The sequence below is a fragment of the Lissotriton vulgaris genome, chromosome 5, assembly GCF_964263255.1.
Source record: "Lissotriton vulgaris chromosome 5, aLisVul1.2, whole genome shotgun sequence".
NCBI classification, from domain to species: Eukaryota; Metazoa; Chordata; class Amphibia; order Caudata; family Salamandridae; genus Lissotriton; species Lissotriton vulgaris.
This window is the reverse complement of record NC_141693.1, coordinates 190,812,872-190,831,803: the sequence shown is the minus strand read 5'-3', so window position 1 is coordinate 190,831,803 and position 18,932 is coordinate 190,812,872. Positions and strand designations below refer to the sequence as shown.

General features: G+C 46.8%; 1 protein-coding gene across 1 annotated transcript in view; it reads left to right on the top strand.

The window, feature by feature from the left end:
• The first annotated feature begins 976 nt into the window (after positions 1 to 976).
• The window catches only part of LOC147710450 (ficolin-1-like), a 242,905-nt gene continuing 224,949 nt past the window's right edge, over positions 977 to 18,932 (top strand). The window contains exons 1-2 of the mRNA XM_086921139.1: positions 977 to 1,124; positions 15,739 to 15,852. Of these exons, the coding sequence (XP_086777265.1) occupies positions 1,049 to 1,124; positions 15,739 to 15,852 (190 nt within the window). The 5' untranslated portion in view covers positions 977 to 1,048. The remainder of the gene's footprint in view (positions 1,125 to 15,738; positions 15,853 to 18,932) is intronic.

Here is an 18,932-nt window from a genome sequence, read left to right as displayed (position 1 = left end):
CTGACTGCTTGGTGCCAAGCTACCCGAACATTTTTGGGTTTTTCGTTAATTTCACATAGGTTGAAGTTTGATCATTTAAAAAAAAAAAAAACATTTGCGGTTATTATTAAAGCATTCAAAGTATTTATTTTTACCTGATGAAGGAGAGAAAGGTTGAATGAAACACAGCATAGAGGACATTGATTTGTTTAACTTTTCCACCTTAAGGTGCTTATTGATTTTTTTTGTTGTCCAAAGGGTCACTGATGAAGCTGAATAAGGGTTTGGCACAAAAGGTGTTAAGAGATGTTTTCAATGTATGTAGAGTTTTTATTTGTTTTTGTTCATATGGGGAGTTTGATAAGCCTTTATGTTATTGCATTCAGTGATCTATTGTGTACTTTGGTGATATTTTTGCATTGATTTAGATATTAAATAAACTGCTCAATTGATTTAGACATTAAACAACGGTTGATATGTTTCCTTAAAATAATGTGCACGTGAAGTTGCTTACCACCTTTGAATCTCTTTGTAGACAGATTTAGTGAGGGTGCGGTCTTGTGTATGTATGTAATAAGGAAGGTCTTCAATGTTCACATCTAGCCTCCATGCATTGAAGATGTGCAGCTGAAAATAGACCTGAATTTTAAAAAATGCCATAACTTCTGAGTGAATCACCTCACCTCCTCAGTTCTCTTATGTTTCAACCTGAGAGCACTTATGAACAGTGTAAAACAAGTGTTATGAGCTAACTGTGATGCAGTGCCAGAGTCCCTCGCCTTCGTCCAATGCACATATCCCCATCAAGTAAACAGAGAGAACACTTTCAATAGAAAAAAGACATTCGTTCGTGGGAGGGGCTCTTACACATCAGCTGTAAATCACTGCCAACGCATGTCAGACCAGACAGCAGAGAGGGCGAGCAGCAGGGGAGGGGCCCTGGGAGAAAGCTCAGAGGGGAGGAGTGAGGGCGGAGGCATTCCTTGGTATAATCTCGGCCAGCGTGTACTGCTGGTGAGAGAGAGACAGGAGAGCATTTCTGCTGAGACCTTAGCAGACTCTGCTGGTGATGGAGGCTCTCGCCCTCCCGACAGTCCTTTGCTGCTTCTGGGCGATGCTGTGCAGTGCTCAGGACACCTGCCCAGGTGAGTGCCACAAAGAAGATGATGATAATGATGAAGATAATATTAATACTAGTAATAGTAATAATCGTCATAAAGGAGGAGCTGTCGTCTAGTGGCCAAGTTCCAGGCTGGAGAACAGTGAACCCTCTGTGTTGATTCTGTGTTCCCAACTTGCCCAAATTATGCATTCCAGGGGAAATCATTGGATGCACCAATTAAACTTTGTTATTTCTCAATTCTATCCTGAAAGATTTGATAGACACTGAAATGCTCTTTGTAAATGCACAAGCCTTGACTTTTAGGATCCCTGTATGTGCTCAGATCCGTGCATGCCTCTACGTGATGCAAAGCATTGCGTCAATTTCCTTACCACTACAATTCCTGCGGGTGCCGGTCTAAACTGCCGCGCGCTGCACAGCCCGTCCATCTCTAGGCCCTTGTGCGCAAACCTCTCACTGAAAGCTTCGGCTCTTGGCACATTGCGGGTCCTCCTTTCTCCTATTAAGACACCCAGGGAAGTGCTTCCAGGCAGTCACTCAGTAAATCTCGATGTGTTTCAGTAAATCAACTGTAAACCACTAACAATAAATCACTGCCTATCAGAAAAGAAGGTAAACAAGATTGTTTTGTTTCCTTAACAATATGCAATATTTTTGCCAAAAATCAACACATTTATGTATGCAACTTTTTAATAGTGTTATCAATATTTCTACCGTAATCATTATCAATACAACTACTAGTAATAGTGATAATTTGAACTTTTTGCAGAGATAAGATAGGAGATTATTGTGCCAGAAGCAGATCCGTGTTCCAGCTCGGACCCCCTTGAAAGTTGCCAGACACTCTGTGAACCTCACTGCCCACTATGACAAATAGATGCTGCTGTCTTGTGGACAGGAAACAGCCCTTTGAGATGGATTGACCAGTTTGGGAATCAGGAAACGTATCTATAATCTTTGCCTCTCAATGTCCATTTGGGTCAGGCAGAAGCTGGATGTGACTGCCTCTTCCCCAGCCCTCCTTGCCTTAAGGCATTGACCATCAGTGTGAATCAGACTATCTCCATACAGGAGAGTCGATATCTGTGACGACCCTGTCATTGCTTGAGTGGCCCCACAGACTTGCCTTGTTACTTGCATTGCTTGAGTGGTCCTACAGACTTGCATTGCTTAAATTGTCCCACAGACTTGCATTGCTTGAGTGGTCCCACAGACTTGCATTGTTACTTGCATTAAAGTAGTCCCACAGACGTACATTGCATGAATGGTCGCACAGACTTGCATTGCTTGAGTGGTCCCACAGGCTAGCATTGTTACTTGCATTGCTTGAGTGGTCCTACAGACTTGCATTGCTTAAATTGTCCCACAGACTTGCATTGCTTGAGTGGTCCCACAGACTTGCCTTGTTACTTGCATTGCTTGAGTGGTCCCACATACTTGCATTGTTACTTGCATTAAAGTAGTCCCACAGACTTACATTGCATGAATGGTCCCACAGACTTGCATTGCTTGAGTGGTCCCACAGGCTTGCATTGTTACATGCATTGCTTGAGTGGTCCCACAGACTTGCATTGTTACTTGCATTGCTTGAGTGGTCCTACAGACATGCATTGCTTAAATTGTCCCACAGACTTGCATTGCTTGAGTGGTTCCACAGACTTGCATTGCATGAATGGTCCCACAGACTTGCATTGCTTGAGTAGTCCCACAGGCTTGCATTGTTGCTTGCATTGCTCGAGTGGTCCCACAGACTTGCATTGCATGAATGGTCCCAAAGACTTGCATTGTTGCTTGCCTCATATCAGAGGTTTCCTCTGCCATGTACATTCTCACTGAGGGTTGCACAGCTCTTCCTTGAGTGGTCCCACAGACTTGCATTGTTACTGTCATTGCTTGAGTGGTCCCACAGACTTGCCTCATTACTTGCATTGCTTGAGTGGTCCCACAGACTTGCATTGTTACTTGCATTGCTTGAGTGGTCCTACAGACTTGCATTGCTTAAATTGTCCCACAGACTTGTATTGCTTGAGTGGTCCCACAGACTTGCATTGTTACTTGCATTGCTTGAGTGGTCCCACAGACTTACATTGCATGAATGGTCCCACAGACTTGCATTGCTCGAGTGGTCCCACTGACTTGCATTGCATGAATGGTCCCAAAGACTTGCATTGTTGCTTGCATCATATCAGAGGTTTCCTCTACCATGTACATTCTCACTGAGGTTTGCACAGCTCTTCCTTGAGTGGTCCCACAGACTTGCCTCGTTACTTGCATTGCTGGAGTGGTCCCACAGACTTGCATTGTTACTTGCATTGCTTGAGTGGTCCTACAGACTTGCATTGCTTAAATTGTCCCACAGACTTGTATTGCTTGAGTGGTCCCACAGACTTGCATTTTTACTTGCATTGCTTGAGTGGTCCCACAGACTTACATTGCATGAATGGTCCCACAGACTTGCATTGCTTGAGTAGTCCCACAGGCTTGCATTGTTGCTTGCATTGCTTGAGTGGTCCCACAGACTTGCATTGCATGAATGGTCCCAAAGACTTGCATTGTTGCTTGCATCATATCAGAGGTTTCCTCTACCATGTACATTCTCACTGAAGTTTGCACAGCTCTTCCTTGAGTGGTCCCACAGACTTGCCTCGTTACTTGCATTGCTGGAGTGGTCCCACAGACTTGCCTCGTTACTTGCATTGCTTGAGTGGTCCTACAGACTCGCATTGCTTAAATTGTCCCACAGACTTGCATTGCTTGAGTAGTCCCACAGGCTTGCATTGTTGCTTGCATTGCTTGAGTGGTCCCACAGACTTGCATTGCATGAATGGTCCCACAGACTTGCATTGCTTGAGTAGTCCCACAGGCTTGCATTGTTGCTTGCATTGCTTGAGTGGTCCCACGGACGTGCATTGTTGCTTGCATTGCTTGAGTGGTACCCCATACTTGCATTGTTACCTGCATCACATCAGACGTTTCCTCTGCCATGTACATTCTCACTGAAGCTTGCGCAGCTCCTCCTTGAGGGGTCCCACAGACTTGGGTTCCTGGATATGGAGGTGTTAAACTCATACCCCGAGAGTTAACAATACCAAGAGTCCTGTTAACTTTGGCATTATAAAATTAAGGGGGATTCCAGATGAATCCTCAGGATCACCCAAGGAATGAGGAACAACAAGGTAATCGAAATTCTGGGTTTGATTACCGAGGTAATTCCTCAAGATTCAGTTTTCAGGGAATGAGATGGAAATGTAGGCGAAATATGAAATATATTTTTTTCAGATATCAAAAATATTTGGAAATTAAAGTTGAAAAAGTAGAGAAGCCAGATAACCGTACAATATCAAAAAGCTCAAGGTGTGTGTTTCACATATTGGAAGTTACATAGCTAGAATTTAAAAAAAAGTTTAGATTTAAAGTTGCAGGGTCTAATATCTGTTGCTTTCCGTCCTCTGATCCATGACACCTTACCTTTCAAGGAACCCGGCTGGCTTCCTGTTTGTGCCATGTCCTTCATATCCTATCACTTCCGGCACTTCCTGCAGCGTCATTTCCCTCGCGGTCTGTCGATGCTGATTCCCCAATACCTCTTGTTAAACTCCAATCATGCTTTCATGCCTTTTGAGAGGTTTTGGCCAGGCGATCTCAACATTCTTCCGGCCCTGAGCGGACTGTGACACACACGTCCTGTGTGACCCTAAGCGAGTGAATGATTTTACAGCTCACGCCATAAACCAGGAACCCACAAGACTCAGCACAAACGCAGGCACCAGAACTGTAATTTCCTGCAGGGGCTTGTGAGAATTCCCGGGAGGTGTGTGAGCCTTAAACACCGAGGGTCTTTGTGGAGCTCACACCCAACTGGAGTCAGGTCTTCTTACAGTTGATTAAAGTTGGTTTCTTGTATTTATTAATTTACCGATTTCAGCAATCCTTTTTGATGTGGATGGGCTGTAAGACACGTCTTGCCTGATAGTTGAAGCTAAAAATGTATTGAGTTATAAATATGCGGGAGCAAGGTATTGTTCTTCGGTTTCTATTTTCTGCCTCTGTGTCCCTGATTACCGATAGGTTTGACATCCAGTGAGAAAACGTCCTTTATATGATTTCTGATATGTATGTCCAGAGATGCACACATTTATTTGTGTGTCAGCTTCTGTTGCCAGATAGGGGGGTCCCCCGCACGCTACGATCGCCGCATGAGGTCTCACTGGATGCCAAAGCTGTCCGTCAGAAGGCAGAAAAGAAGATGTTCTCTTTTTAAGACCCAGGGCAGAAGACTTTTCCTTGTTATAATAGGCTGAAGTAGGTGTGCAGAGGTAGGTGAAACCAGCTCCCCCATAGGTGTATCCCTTTGAGATTAGCGACACATTTTGGCAGAAGTAGTTTGGGATAGGTCCTGGAATCCGAGGCACTAGCACCACTGGCACATCTCCACTGACTTACCACTACACTTGTGGGAAGACATAACGACAAAACATGCATGAGATCAACATCAGACATCAACCTAGGACAGCACACTCACTCATCACCAGTGCCTGACAGCCATATCTGCAGTTGTGGGACCTGGAACTCCCATTGTATACCCCGTAGTCAGTCTGATCTGCTCCTCCGACAGCAAACCCACCTTCCAGTCACAGAAAGCAACACCCATATCAATGGCCATGAACACCCTCCGCTGCACTGATACAGACACAACTACCAAGAACTAACTCTGGAGGCTTGCAATGGAGGCTTGCAATGGAGGCTTGCAATCGCAGCTTTAAGAGGCAGCTTGCAAAGGATACTACAACACCTCCACGACCTTCTAAACATTGAACAGTAGCATCTAGAGGAGTCATATGCCAATTAGAGTGACAAAATAACAGGAGGACCCACTGGAGAGATTCCCATTTATGCGTCACAAGTGCATCAAGGTCTGGGTGTTCCCTGCAATGGGGAATAGATCATTTAAAAAAGACTCTGGCTGGAAGCTAATTATTTCTTTGATGTTTTTCAAGAGGTCTCCAGTCCTTAAAAGTAAGGAAGGTTGGCAACAAACATATTTTTGGATGGAAATCTGCATGTCTCCAGGCAGTCACTCTTCCTGATCAAGTATTTTAACAAATGTCTTGTTTTCTTTTGCTTTAACAAGCATTGCCACAATTTGAACATGGTTTGTAATTCCCACAGCATAGCTCTTCCCACTCACATTTCGGCACAACCTAGAGCCAGTGCAGTCTGCAGCCCTATCCTCAGAGCCTGTCCAGCCCAGGTTAATTTCAAGCATAGCCAGTAACAGGGCCAAAAACACAAAGCAGCACTGTTCTATGCACAGCCCAGTCCTACCCCGAAACCAAACCCGAGCCCATCATAGCCCACCTCACCTCAGCCCATCTCTCAGCCTACGGTTGAGTCTATATACCACCAAAGCGCTGACATCTGGCAAACAACATTAACTCCAAAAGCCTCACTTTACATATCTGACACCTTTATGGGCACTTAGAAACAGACTAAAGAGTGCTGTAGATCACATTTAAAAAAAAAGCACTATCTTACACTAGCATGTCTACTTTTGCTCTATATGAAGTAACGGTGCCCAAAAGGTGTAGGTTTAAGTTATGAGAATGGGGTGGCTGGTTGGGTTTCTGCAGCATCAGAAGTGATGAGGACCACACAGGAGGTTGGGTGCCGAGTATGCAGGCTGGAAGCAGGTATGTGGTTATTTTACTCATGATGTTCTAAATAGTTTCAACAGATTCTGCAGCTTGAAGAGATTTTTTAAAATGTGGCCTTTTCCAACCACCCTTCCTTAGTAGTTGTTGTGGAAGGGGGGGGGGGTACTAATCCTCCACAACCGCAACATCTAAGCTCCTCAGATAGGGGTCTTTGTAACATTCTCTCTCAATGCCAAGCTCAAGTGTTATCAAATAAACCACTAGGAGACAGTGTTCAGTAGAGCAGGGTACATGTGTTTGTTGCCTGGCAGTAGCTACAGTACGTGACAGTACCCACAACCACCCACTTTGCTCACCATTGCCCATCTGCTGCACCTGGGATTGATCACATTTCTGATAATGCTTCCCAAGGACCCTCACAGTAGAGCTTCTGAGGCACCTGTGAAAGGTATGGATCATGCTCCTGAACTCAGGAAGGTGCTGTGTTAGAGAGCGTGTCAAAGCCAGGGCTGAGTCTAGGAAAGGAGGAGGTTAAAGAGAGTTTTAGTTATTTCATTTAATAGTTGTTTTGGAGTAGTATGTTCACATTCATTGTGTAACCAGAGTGCACAATAATTCACGTGCTAACCTTACTAAAGTAGGCCTGAATTACCTCAAAATGTATTTTCTCCTTGCATCGCATGTTCTCTCCTCTGCAGGTGCAGTTCCAAAGCCTTCATTAGTTAGAGAAAGGAGTAGTGTTGTCCTAGAGATAGAGAGGCCTGGGAAGAAAATCCTGGCACAGCTGTGTAAAACGAACGCGTAGAAGAAGCTGTTCATATGGCTGAGATACCCGCCACCCCCTCTCAACACAATCCCCAAAGGAGGGAAACCGGAAACAGTTCTTGAAGTTTTTTGGAAGTGGGAGGGAGTGACCCTCCCGGCCGTATTTATTAAAACAAAAAATTAAAACATTAAACATTTTCATATTAATGTACAATTTCATTACCACATTGCGATGTTTGGCTAACCTTAACAGATTCTCTAATACAGAGGTTCTCCTAGCCGAACTAACATCCTACAAAACATTTTCTTGAAATATTGAAATTGTACATTCTAACGTTTAAGGGCCAACGGCAAGGTCGTAACCGGTATCAAGATCCCTAACCAGACATACCCCCCCCACTTGGGAGGGGCGACAGCACTGAGGCGTACTCAAGTGCAACTACTACCAATTTCCCTTGACTTGACGGGGGCACCTATCAACTCGACGCCAGTTAAAGGTCGTTCGAAGACTCGTGTGAGGTATCTAGAAGGTATCGTAGACCTCCCCCCAACCCCACACAACTTACCGCATCTGCCGTCGCAGATGTCACTGGCCCCGGGAAATTCCCCAGGAGGGGGCTGTAACCCCTCCTACACAGGAAGGGGCCTTGACCGCCTTTCCTCTTCTTTCGGCGACCCATCCTTAGAAGGGACCGCCTCCCCGTTGAGGGGCCAAAGGCCACCTCCCCCGAGCGCTCCCATCCGTGTTGGGTGACGCCCACTCATAGGGATCTTCCAATTAGGGCTCACCGATCATGACCTTACCGCCCGACCAAAATAAATACGACAAATGCTAACTAAACGAAATTACATTGGCCACTATGACCGAAAAAAGCCTGTTTATAAATGGACCTTAAATCCGACTTTCTTTAATCACCAAACTTATAAAATTAAACCAATCTTTATTACACATTCAACATCAACACGATACCAAAACAACCTGTAAACGAAATAGAATTATCGATCAATTTTATTAAAACAACTGGCTGTCTTCAGGGGCTGGTGGGTGGGTCAAAATTGGCTCTTCGTTCCGTCTCGAGCTCACGTGCAGCGAGGAGGTGCAGCTTCAGAGCACAGGAACAAGAGGATGTCTTCTGGTCTTGCGTCCCTTTTTATCCATCTTCAGGGCGGGCGTAAACCCGCCCCTGCCTGCCCCGAGGGCGTGGCCGGCCGCGTCAGTGTCTAGGCCAGCCCACTCTAGGGCGGGAAAAAGCGCGCCCCGGCTACGCCGCTTCGGGCATACCAGCCGAGACGCGCCTCCCGCCCAAAATGGCTTACCGGGGGGATCGAGGCACTCTGCCATACGTTCGGGGGGACCGAGTGGTCGCCCCTTTCCATATGGCTGAGATACCCGCCACCCCCTCTCAACACAATCCCCAAAGGAGGGAAACCGGAAACAGTTCTTGAAGTTTTTTGGAAGTGGGAGGGAGTGACCCTCCCGGCCGTATTTATTAAAACAAAAAATTAAAACATTAAACATTTTCATATTAATGTACAATTTCATTACCACATTGCGATGTTTGGCTAACCTTAACAGATTCTCTAATACAGAGGTTCTCCTAGCCGAACTAACATCCTACAAAACATTTTCTTGAAATATTGAAATTGTACATCCTAACGTTTAAGGGCCAACGGCAAGGTCGTAACCGGTGTCAAGATCCCTAACCAGACATACCCCCCCCACTTGGGAGGGGCGACAGCACTGAGGCGTACTCAAGTGCAACTACTACCAATTTCCCTTGACTTGACGGGGGCACCTATCAACTCGACGCCAGTTAAAGGTCGTTCGAAGACTCGTGTGAGGTATCTAGAAGGTATCGTAGACCTCCCCCCAACCCCACACAACTTACCGCATCTGCCGTCGCAGATGTCACTGGCCCCGGGAAATTCCCCAGGAGGGGGCTGTAACCCCTCCTACACAGGAAGGGGCCTTGACCGCCTTTCCTCTTCTTTCGGCGACCCATCCTTAGAAGGGACCGCCTCCCCGTTGAGGGGCCAAAGGCCACCTCCCCCGAGCGCTCCCATCCGTGTTGGGTGACGCCCACTCATAGGGATCTTCCAATTAGTGCTCACCGATCATGACCTTACCGCCACAGGCCGGATAGTTGACCGGCTATCCGGACCCCCCACAAAACTCCTACCTAAAGGTCATGTTTCAACGATTTTAACCATGCTAAGAAGTCTCCTAAGAGTAACTCATTCCCCACCCAAGACAAATGCACACCATCCCCCAAATACATACTGTCATCATTAATACAGCTATGAGAAATAGAATGCAATGTCCTGGAACGGAACAACCTACTCACTTTGTTGTTAAGCTTTCTAACAGAATGGTTCAAAGCAGGAATAGAGATAGCCCCCCGCCACACCTTTCGTGGAATCAAATGGGACCATGCAATCGTGCACCCCGGAACTCTCCTCGCCAACCAACTTACAGTGGAAAGCATTGCCTCCAGGAGTAGTCGTCTACCGGTGGTGACCAAATCATTGCCCCCAACATGTACTATAACTATAGACGGCGGTGACCTTGTCCGCCCTAACAAACCCTCGAAAAATGTTTGGAACTGGTCAATACAGAGACCGCCCCTTCCGTAGAAGGACATCCTGTACCCGTATTCCCCAGCTACGTGAATCATGTCACCTGCTTTGAATACGTCTGCGGCACGCCTCACGTATGAGTGGCCCACGACCCACACCTCCTTTTTCACAGCCGGTGATGTCTGACCGCTGGCCCGGTGTAGGGTCGACTGCATAGTCCGCCCCGCCTCGTAGGCTTGCGTAACTGAAAACCAAACAAAAACAAGAAGCGTGAGTACATTATTACAGCTTCACAACATGTGCAACCGCACGTATCTTTTATAACAATTGGAGGACCAACGCCCCACTCGTTTCACTTGCTCAATATTAAGACCCCTGGCTGTAGCTTCCGTAGCAGCCCCTATCCGAAAGGAATGGGTCCCGAATTCGCCCGGGTTCAAGCCCGCAGCGGCAATTGACATCGCAAGCACCCGCTGAAACTGAAATTTCGTCAGTGGGGTGGCGTCAGCGTGTCTCAACAAAGTCCCCCCCCATGATGCCACCCTTCGTGCTAGGTAATCCTCTAAACACTTTACCGGACACATGGAGGACCCAGGAATCCTGCGTATGATGACGCAGTCACCCATCCCATCTTGATCAGTCTTGGACTTTACAAAGGAAACAGTCATTGTTTCTCCCCTGATCTGAACGTGTTCTTGGCACAAACCCCCTGCCACATCCAGTTTGTTCCTTGCAACCAGTTCGCTTACTCGCATTGCCCCGTGAAATGCTAGCGTAAAAGCGGCTCGGAACAGCACCGCCTCAAACTGAGATGAACATGTGGCCGGGAGTGTGGCCAACAACTGGGACAATCTATCCAAACCTATCGGGCGCCTTTCATCTACTCTGCGACCCTCAAGGCGTTGCCACCCACGCAGCGCTTTCTGCACAACGAAAGACGCTGTCGGGTCCTGGATAGCGTGTGCTCTGGCAACAAAGGAAATGGCAGCACGATGCCTCTGGGCCGTAGCCACCGATTTCCCAGCCCTTCGTAAGGACATCAGAAAATTCACTACCCATTCCTCGTGACCCCAAAGCCGCTCTCTATCAGTCCCCAAAAAGGCTAAATAGGCCCGAAACGCCCCTTCGTATGCCTTCCTCGTCCTTGGTGCTAGACTCTCTCCCACGAGGTGACGAAGTTCGGGGCACCGAGAGACCAGAGAGCTTCGGGAAAGGGTGCCGGCTCTGGGTCCGCTGAGGGGAGGAAACCCGAGAAAGCCTGCATTTGAAAACGAGACAGTGCGTCAGCCGCCTGATTCATCACCCCTGGAACATGCTTTGCTCTGAATAGCACGTTCAATTGCATACACAGTAAAACAATTTCCTTAAGCAGTCTTAAAATCAGTTTACAACGTGCTGCCTGACTATTGATACACTCGACCACGGTCATATTGTCAGACCAAAATATGACAGAGTGATCTTTGAACCCATCGGGCCATGTTCTCAAGGCCACCAAGATGGGAAACAGTTCCAGGAAAGCAATATTACTCGTCAGACCATTCTCATGCCACCATGGCGGCCATTTTTGTGCCGACCATTTCGTGCCGAAGATGGCGCCAAAACCTATGCTTCCTGCTGAATCTGTCCATAGCCCCAGCTCTTCAGAGGACACGGCTGGTTTATTCCAGACGATTCTACCATTGAAGTCCGCCAGAAATGCTAACCAAATACGCATGTCCTGGCGGACCTCGGCCGATAGTCTCGTGCGATGATGGCACTCTTTAAGGCCGACCATCGCTTGGGCAATTGAACGGGAAAAGGGGCGGCCCATTGGTATTACCCTCAGGGCAAAATTCAACTGTCCCACCAACTGCTGTAATTGTTGCAGCGTAACTTTCGATGCCTTTATACACGCTTGCAGCGCAGCCCTGAACTTCAACACTTTCTCAGCTGGCAAACGGAAACAACCCTCACTGGAGTCCAACTCGATCCCCAGAAACTCGAGGCAAGTCGTAGGACCCACTGTTTTACCCGGCGCCAATGGCACACCAAACTGTTTCATTAACACACAAAATTCGGCCAAGGCCCGGCCACATTCAAGATCCCCGGCTGCCCCAAGAAACAGAAAATCATCAAGGTAGTGCATTACATATTGGAAACCTGTTTTCTTTGTGAAGACCCATTGTAGAAAACTACTGAATTTCTCGAAATAAGCACAGGATATAGAGCACCCCATTGGCATACACCTATCCATGTAATAACAACCCTGAAACATGAATCCTAGGAGACGCTGGTCGTCTGGGTGTACCGGGAGCAATCGGAACGCTGACTCGATATCTGACTTCGCCATCAGCGCCCCGGGCCCCAGGCGATTCAAAATGGCTACGGCCTCATCGAAGGATGCGTACCGCACCGAACACACTTCTGGATCGATTGCATCATTTACGGAAAGACCTCGTGGAGCTGATAAATTATGAATCAGTCGGAACTCACCGGGGTCTTTCTTGGGGACTACCCCTAAGGGAGAACAAACAAAATTCTGAACCGGAGGTATACTGAACGGGCCGGCGACCCGACCTCGTGCAACCTCTTTACGGATCTTATCCTGAACTACGGGCGTATGCTGCATGACGGATAGTTGATTTTTGCACTTCCCCACACCCTGAAAGTCCCCTACCGGGATGCGGAAACCATACGAAAAACCGTTCCGCAGCACCCCAGCAGAAGTACGATCCGGGTATTCACTGAGCCAGGGAATCATCGCCAGGGTATCAATCGGGGTAGGTAAAGGCGCCCCTCGGACTATATTAGACCTGTTTGGCACCTCCTCTCCCCCCATTATCACCCGTTCTGGCTCTGCACGAGGACTCAGGATGGGACGACCCGCAACCACTACATTCGTGTTTGAATTTACACGATCCCTGGGGTCTAGTACATTTACCTCTGTTGAAATTAAAGCAGAAACCCCTTTTTCCAGTATTGCCGGCAGGTTTCGAGTAATCGTCGGCACCCGTACCTGATCGAAAGGGCGTCCCCGCATATTGCCGGGAGGATTCGCCAACATTACTTTCCACCAACGGCATTTTCAACATTCCTGACTCCTTCATTTTATCCCAAGTCAAGGAATCATAACAATCCCAGGTTAAACTTTTATTATGCTCCTTTTCCTTTCTGAAAAGATTATCGTAACAGAACCAATGGTTACCCTGGTGCGATGTCGAGTACCCCATGATTCGTGATTGATAGATTGGAAACTCGGAAAGCAACTCAGGCCTACGTTCCCCCAAGATTGATGTAAAGATTCCCCAAGCATTGCCCCAATTGCCGATATTCTCATTCACTTTAAAGGCGGCCATTTTTGCGCGCCAAACACTCGGATGCATGAGATCCTTCTGACTCTTTACATGCTCTACCTCATAATGATCAACAAGCAATGAGAACATGTTCACATACTCCCCCGCCCAAATCTTTTCCTTAATTGCCAAAGGAACATGTTGCCCCAACTTCTCTCTCCGAGAGGGTGTTGACTCATCCCTCGCAATCGGCAATGGCCGCTTACCTGCACCTGACGCTGCCTCTGTGGTCGCAATCGTCCCTGGTGTCTTGTCCACTACTGCAGCCGGCACGGACACCTTGGCTGCTTCCCGTTTCTCACGAAATTGCTTTATCAGCGCCTGCGCATCGACAGCCGTGGCGCCCTCGTTACCTTTACCCAACCACGCTGCCAATTGTGCTGCCAGCTCGGGCGGCATATCATCCTCGGACACGGGGGTGACCACAACGGGAATCGGATTCCCCTCCTCCGGCACGGGAGTTGGTGCCTCGAGCGGGGCACTGGGACCCGGGGTGTCTTCACCCGCTGCTCCCCTCCTGGGCCTCTTGTTTTTCCCTCCCGGGGCTGCTCCCGCCAAAGGACGTTTTGGTCCCCCTTCCTCGTTCTTATCCACCCGCTTCTTTAGCTCGGACATCTCCTTCATGAGAACACGCAGCATCTGGTCAGTAGTCATGCGTTTTCCCACCTTCTTCGGCATTCTCCAACAAAGTAACTGTAAAACAAACAAGAACGATTAAAACGCTCAAAATTGGCTCTTCGTTCCGTCTCGAGCTCACGTGCAGCGAGGAGGTGCAGCTTCAGAGCACAGGAACAAGAGGATGTCTTCTGGTCTTGCGTCCCTTTTTATCCATCTTCAGGGCGGGCGTAAACCCGCCCCTGCCTGCCCCGAGGGCGTGGCCGGCCGCGTCAGTGTCTAGGCCAGCCCACTCTAGGGCGGGAAAAAGCGCGCCCCGGCTACGCCGCTTCGGGCATACCAGCCGAGACGCGCCTCCCGCCCAAAATGGCTTCCCGGGGGGATCGAGGCACTCTGCCATACGTTCGGGGGGACCGAGTGGTCGCCCCTTTCCATTCATTCTACAATAGCAACAATTAAGGTGCCCAAGGCCGTGTGAGAGTCCAGGTTTCGTGAGATGGGAAGGTCAGTCGATGTTGCTAGTTTGACATGAAGCGCACCACGATTGGTCAACAGAAAGGTGGTGTGATGGTTGTTCAATATGAGTGTATCCCAATGCTTTGACTGCCGTATATGCTGTTAGAGTTTAGATCAGATCCCTTTGGACTTTAAGAAGTACAGACCTCTCTACTTGCCCCATGCGTGTAAAGCTACATTCCGAGCACTTGTTCTTTCCTAAAATATTTCTACTGAAACGTTTGGTGGGCTGACACCTTCCTGCAATTCTAAATTCCTAACTGAGCCTTCCCTAATCGCCCATCTATATGTAGATACTAATTAAGGTTAATTACTTTTGAATTATTCATGTTTCTAGTGGAGGAAAGGAGTTCCTCAGAGGAACTTCAAATCTTATTCTTTTGTACTTTGATTATTCGGACTGCAATCTATATTGGTCTGTTGTCGACAAGCCTGAATCCATATCTAAGCCTTAATGTTCTTGCTGTAATACTTAACTTTCATAATACTTTTCTGTTTTGTTTACTTGGTGGTTTGATACTTCATGTTTAATAAATCCACCTAAATTATGTTTTCAGGTTCCTGGTCCTTATTGTGTGATCAAATGGGTCACTCTGTTTATATGTGTGATTTGTTGAATGCTAGCTCCCCTTACCTGTCAGTCAACCAGAAAGATCTATTGGATGTAAATTGGAACCACCCTCCAACCTGCCATCACACCTACTAATCATTCCCACACAAAACCTATTCTAGAAGTAATGTCTTATTGATTGCTTCCACATGGTCATATATTCTAATACACACTGTAATGGTTCTCAACCAGCCACCTGAACCCCTTTATTTAAACTCTCCCTGTTGCCCCACATTCCCACCATTGGCTAATTTAGGGGTATGTGTTTTTAAAGATAATGCATTTTCAGCTGTTTTCAAAGAAGGAGACATACATTGTTGTACAATTAGCCATGCTACCACTTCATCATCCTCACTTTGGGATATCTTTAAAGCAAAAATTTAGAGTCATATTGTATGTTCCAATGTTCATAAGGAAAGTAAGGTAGAATCAACCCTATGTTCAACCCGATCCGCGCTGGGGAGGACCATTAGCACATGAAATTGACCATAGATTATTGACAGTTCTCACTAATGATCAAAATGGCCACGCAGTCTATCATACACTAATAATTGTTTCTTTCTTTAGAGGTGAAGATTGTTGGTCTGGGTACACAGGATAAACTGGCCATTCTGCAAGGATGCCCTGGATTTCCTGGAGCCCCTGGAAACAAGGGAGAAGCAGGACCCCACGGAATGAAAGGTATACAACTGTGTCAATGGAGAGCGGGTAGTGTCTGGGTATTCCATTTGTTGCAAATCCAGATGTCTGGCGCTACATGTTCACCAGCGCTATCTGTCTTACCACAGTGCCCCGGGGGTGGAGAAAGTGTGTGAACATGCCCCTTGTGCTCCAGGGCACCTTCTATAATACAGTCCCTGGTGTTTCCTACTGTCAACCTATTTCTTGTTGGGCCGCCATTATCACCAGTGTACACAGTGTCGAAATAATTCTAGTGGGGTCAAGCTCTCCTGTATGTCTTAAGGTGCCATATGTGGGTCCAAGGTTATCTCTCCTGTTGATCTCATCACATTCCCATTTGAAAGGATCCCTTTCTCTTCTTGGCACCTAAAACATGTTGAGTCCATTGGCTCCTATCTCTGACTCCTGGAAGGGGGCAATAATACTACCTATTTATAAAAAAGATGATAGATCCCAACCAAGCAACTACAGAACTATTAGCTTATTATACTGTATGCAAAAACTCTTTTGCTGTTGCATGTTGGCAAAAATCCAAGATTGGTTATCAGAGAAAGATGTTCTCAGCCCTTTCCAAGCTGATTTCCGCAGAAAAGTCTCTTGATCAGGTCTTGCATTTTTTGTTGAATTAGAAAAACAATGTTTCCACAGCGGACTAACCGAAAAAGCACCTCAAACTTCAAGAAGTCCCATACAATCTTAAGTCTCATGTGCTGTTCAACCTCCGAGACCTGCTGTGGTTAGGTCCCACTGGGTTCCCAGAAGAAAGTTTTAAGACAAGTGGAGGCAGCACCAAAGTCAAAGTAATTTGCAGAGGCGAAGAATAATGTAAAAAAATATTTTTCTTTTTATTCGTTTTTCCTTTTTTCGAGGCGCACAAAACTGCCAACACGTTTCGCTCCCCAGCCTTGGGAGCTTCGTGAGGGCAGGATCAGGCGAACTAAAACCTGTATAGGTCTTAGGATCGGATAACAATGGCACCGTCCATTACAATGTAACTCGACAGGCGTTGTGCATAGGTATATAGTTCAAGCGGAATCCTGTTAAACAGAGATAGTACTCATAGAAAAATTGCAGAAATGACTGAATAATCCACGTGCGTCTCCAAAAACGTCAGGGGGGCCGTAAGTTACTATTGTCAACATGCAATAGTATGCAGAAACCTGTAAGGGTCACGTGTATTAAATATTCTTATGGGCCAATGTGAGTGTCGTCATGATGATAAGCAGTCCTCGATAAGCTCTAAGATATATTAAATCTCACATAAAGATGACAACCGAACAGTCCCACGTTTCTCACGGGGGACTGTTCGGTTGTCATCTTTATGTGAGATTTAATATAGTTCTTAAAGTCATCCGCCGGGACTGCGTACTGGCACCCACACTGTTTTCGCTATTTATTAATGATATTGTGCCTTTCCTGTCTCAGTTCGATCCGGATGCCCCCCTTTTGGCCAAAGTTAAAACCCCGATCCTCCTATTTGCAGACAACACTTTTTTGCTCTCCAAGACTAGGAGGGGACTCCAAAACCTTCTGACTGACTTTGACCAGTTTTGACTTGCTCGTGGCTTGGAGACCAACACCACCAAAACCAAACTGATGTAGTTTAATTCACATAAATCATACAAGGGGGGCACTGTTGTAGAGTGCGGTGTGGGGTGGGGGGTGTTCTCCGTGGGGAGGTGAGACTCTTTAACCTGCCTAGGTATGACGTTCTCTGGAGGCATGCCCTGAAAATCTCATGTCAATAAGATGGCTGCAAAACTCAAGCAGATTTTGGATGCATTACTTAAGGATTATTGTACTTCACACACCAAACCCATTCTACCTTCACTCCAAATCTATGAGGCCAAGGCATTGGGCTCTGCCATTTGTGGGGCTGAATTGTGGGGATTTTCAAATAGAGAGGAACTAATTAATACTGAAAATAACTATCTGAGAAATCTTACCTTTCTCCCTCCCAGCCCTCCCCTGCATCCACTCCTCATGGACCTGGGGGCAAAAGGGTTAGTGGGCAAATTTAGGCTGTACCCATTATTGTATTGGAGGCGTCTATGGACTCCTCCAGAACTTGTGCACCATGTTGGTACCTATTCAGGATGTAATGACATCTGACCATTTTATTAAGGTCCCGTATCTTTGGAGAATTTAGCAGATGCTCTCCTCTCTTAGGTTGCCTGAGCTGTGGGAGCACCCAGACACTACTAACTTCCCGTACAAGGACTCTCTGAAACAGCACTACTGGGCAATCATAATGGCCGATAAATCCCGGAAAGCCGCTTGCACTAAGTTATCAAGTGAATTCATTGATTTCAAGCCCACTTGTGAGTTTGAACTGTTCTGGGATCAAGTGTCTGTCACACTGGAATGAAAGTTATGTTTACAGTTTCGAATGGGCACCTTAGTGCTGAGAGCGAAATGGGCCAGTGGGGGAGTTGCTGTTTGTCTGGCCTGTAACTCTTCGGAATAGAGTGTACTGCATGTTTTCTTTGCGTGTCCAGCTTATGGGTCTCCTTTCAGAACTTGGTTAGCACCTATATGGAGGCTGCTAAGCATATGCAGACATTTTATTGCCCTTCGTATACTTAGAGTGGATAGTCGCCTGGTACTTGCCATCGCTGTTGCCAAATTTCTGGGTGCTATGTGGGTACTTAGGAGGAAGCGTTCCCCTCCGCCTCCAGTAGTATGATGGTGTTGGTACTGTTTCTCTAGCACTATTTTTCTGTATTTATTGCGTGCACTTTTTCCTGTAAAGCCATTGCATTTTTGCACCTTCTGCTATGTTATAACTCCAATCATTTTTTTGTTGTTTTTAAAATCAGTTTTTGTACTGTATTAATTCTTTTATGAACTGTGTCTTTGCTTCTTGTCAAAATGTGTTGTTTTATTTATTTGTTATCTGTATTCATGTTTATGGCCCTGGTGGCCTAAATAAAAGACCTGCTTACAATAACAGAGAGAACAACTCCGACAGCTCATCGGTGGCAGTCCCACCGCCATCGTAAGGCTGAATCTTGCCCACCACATTAGGATGGCGGGTGGATGGCAAGGTGCCGCCGAGCACTTTGCCAGGGCCGGTTTTC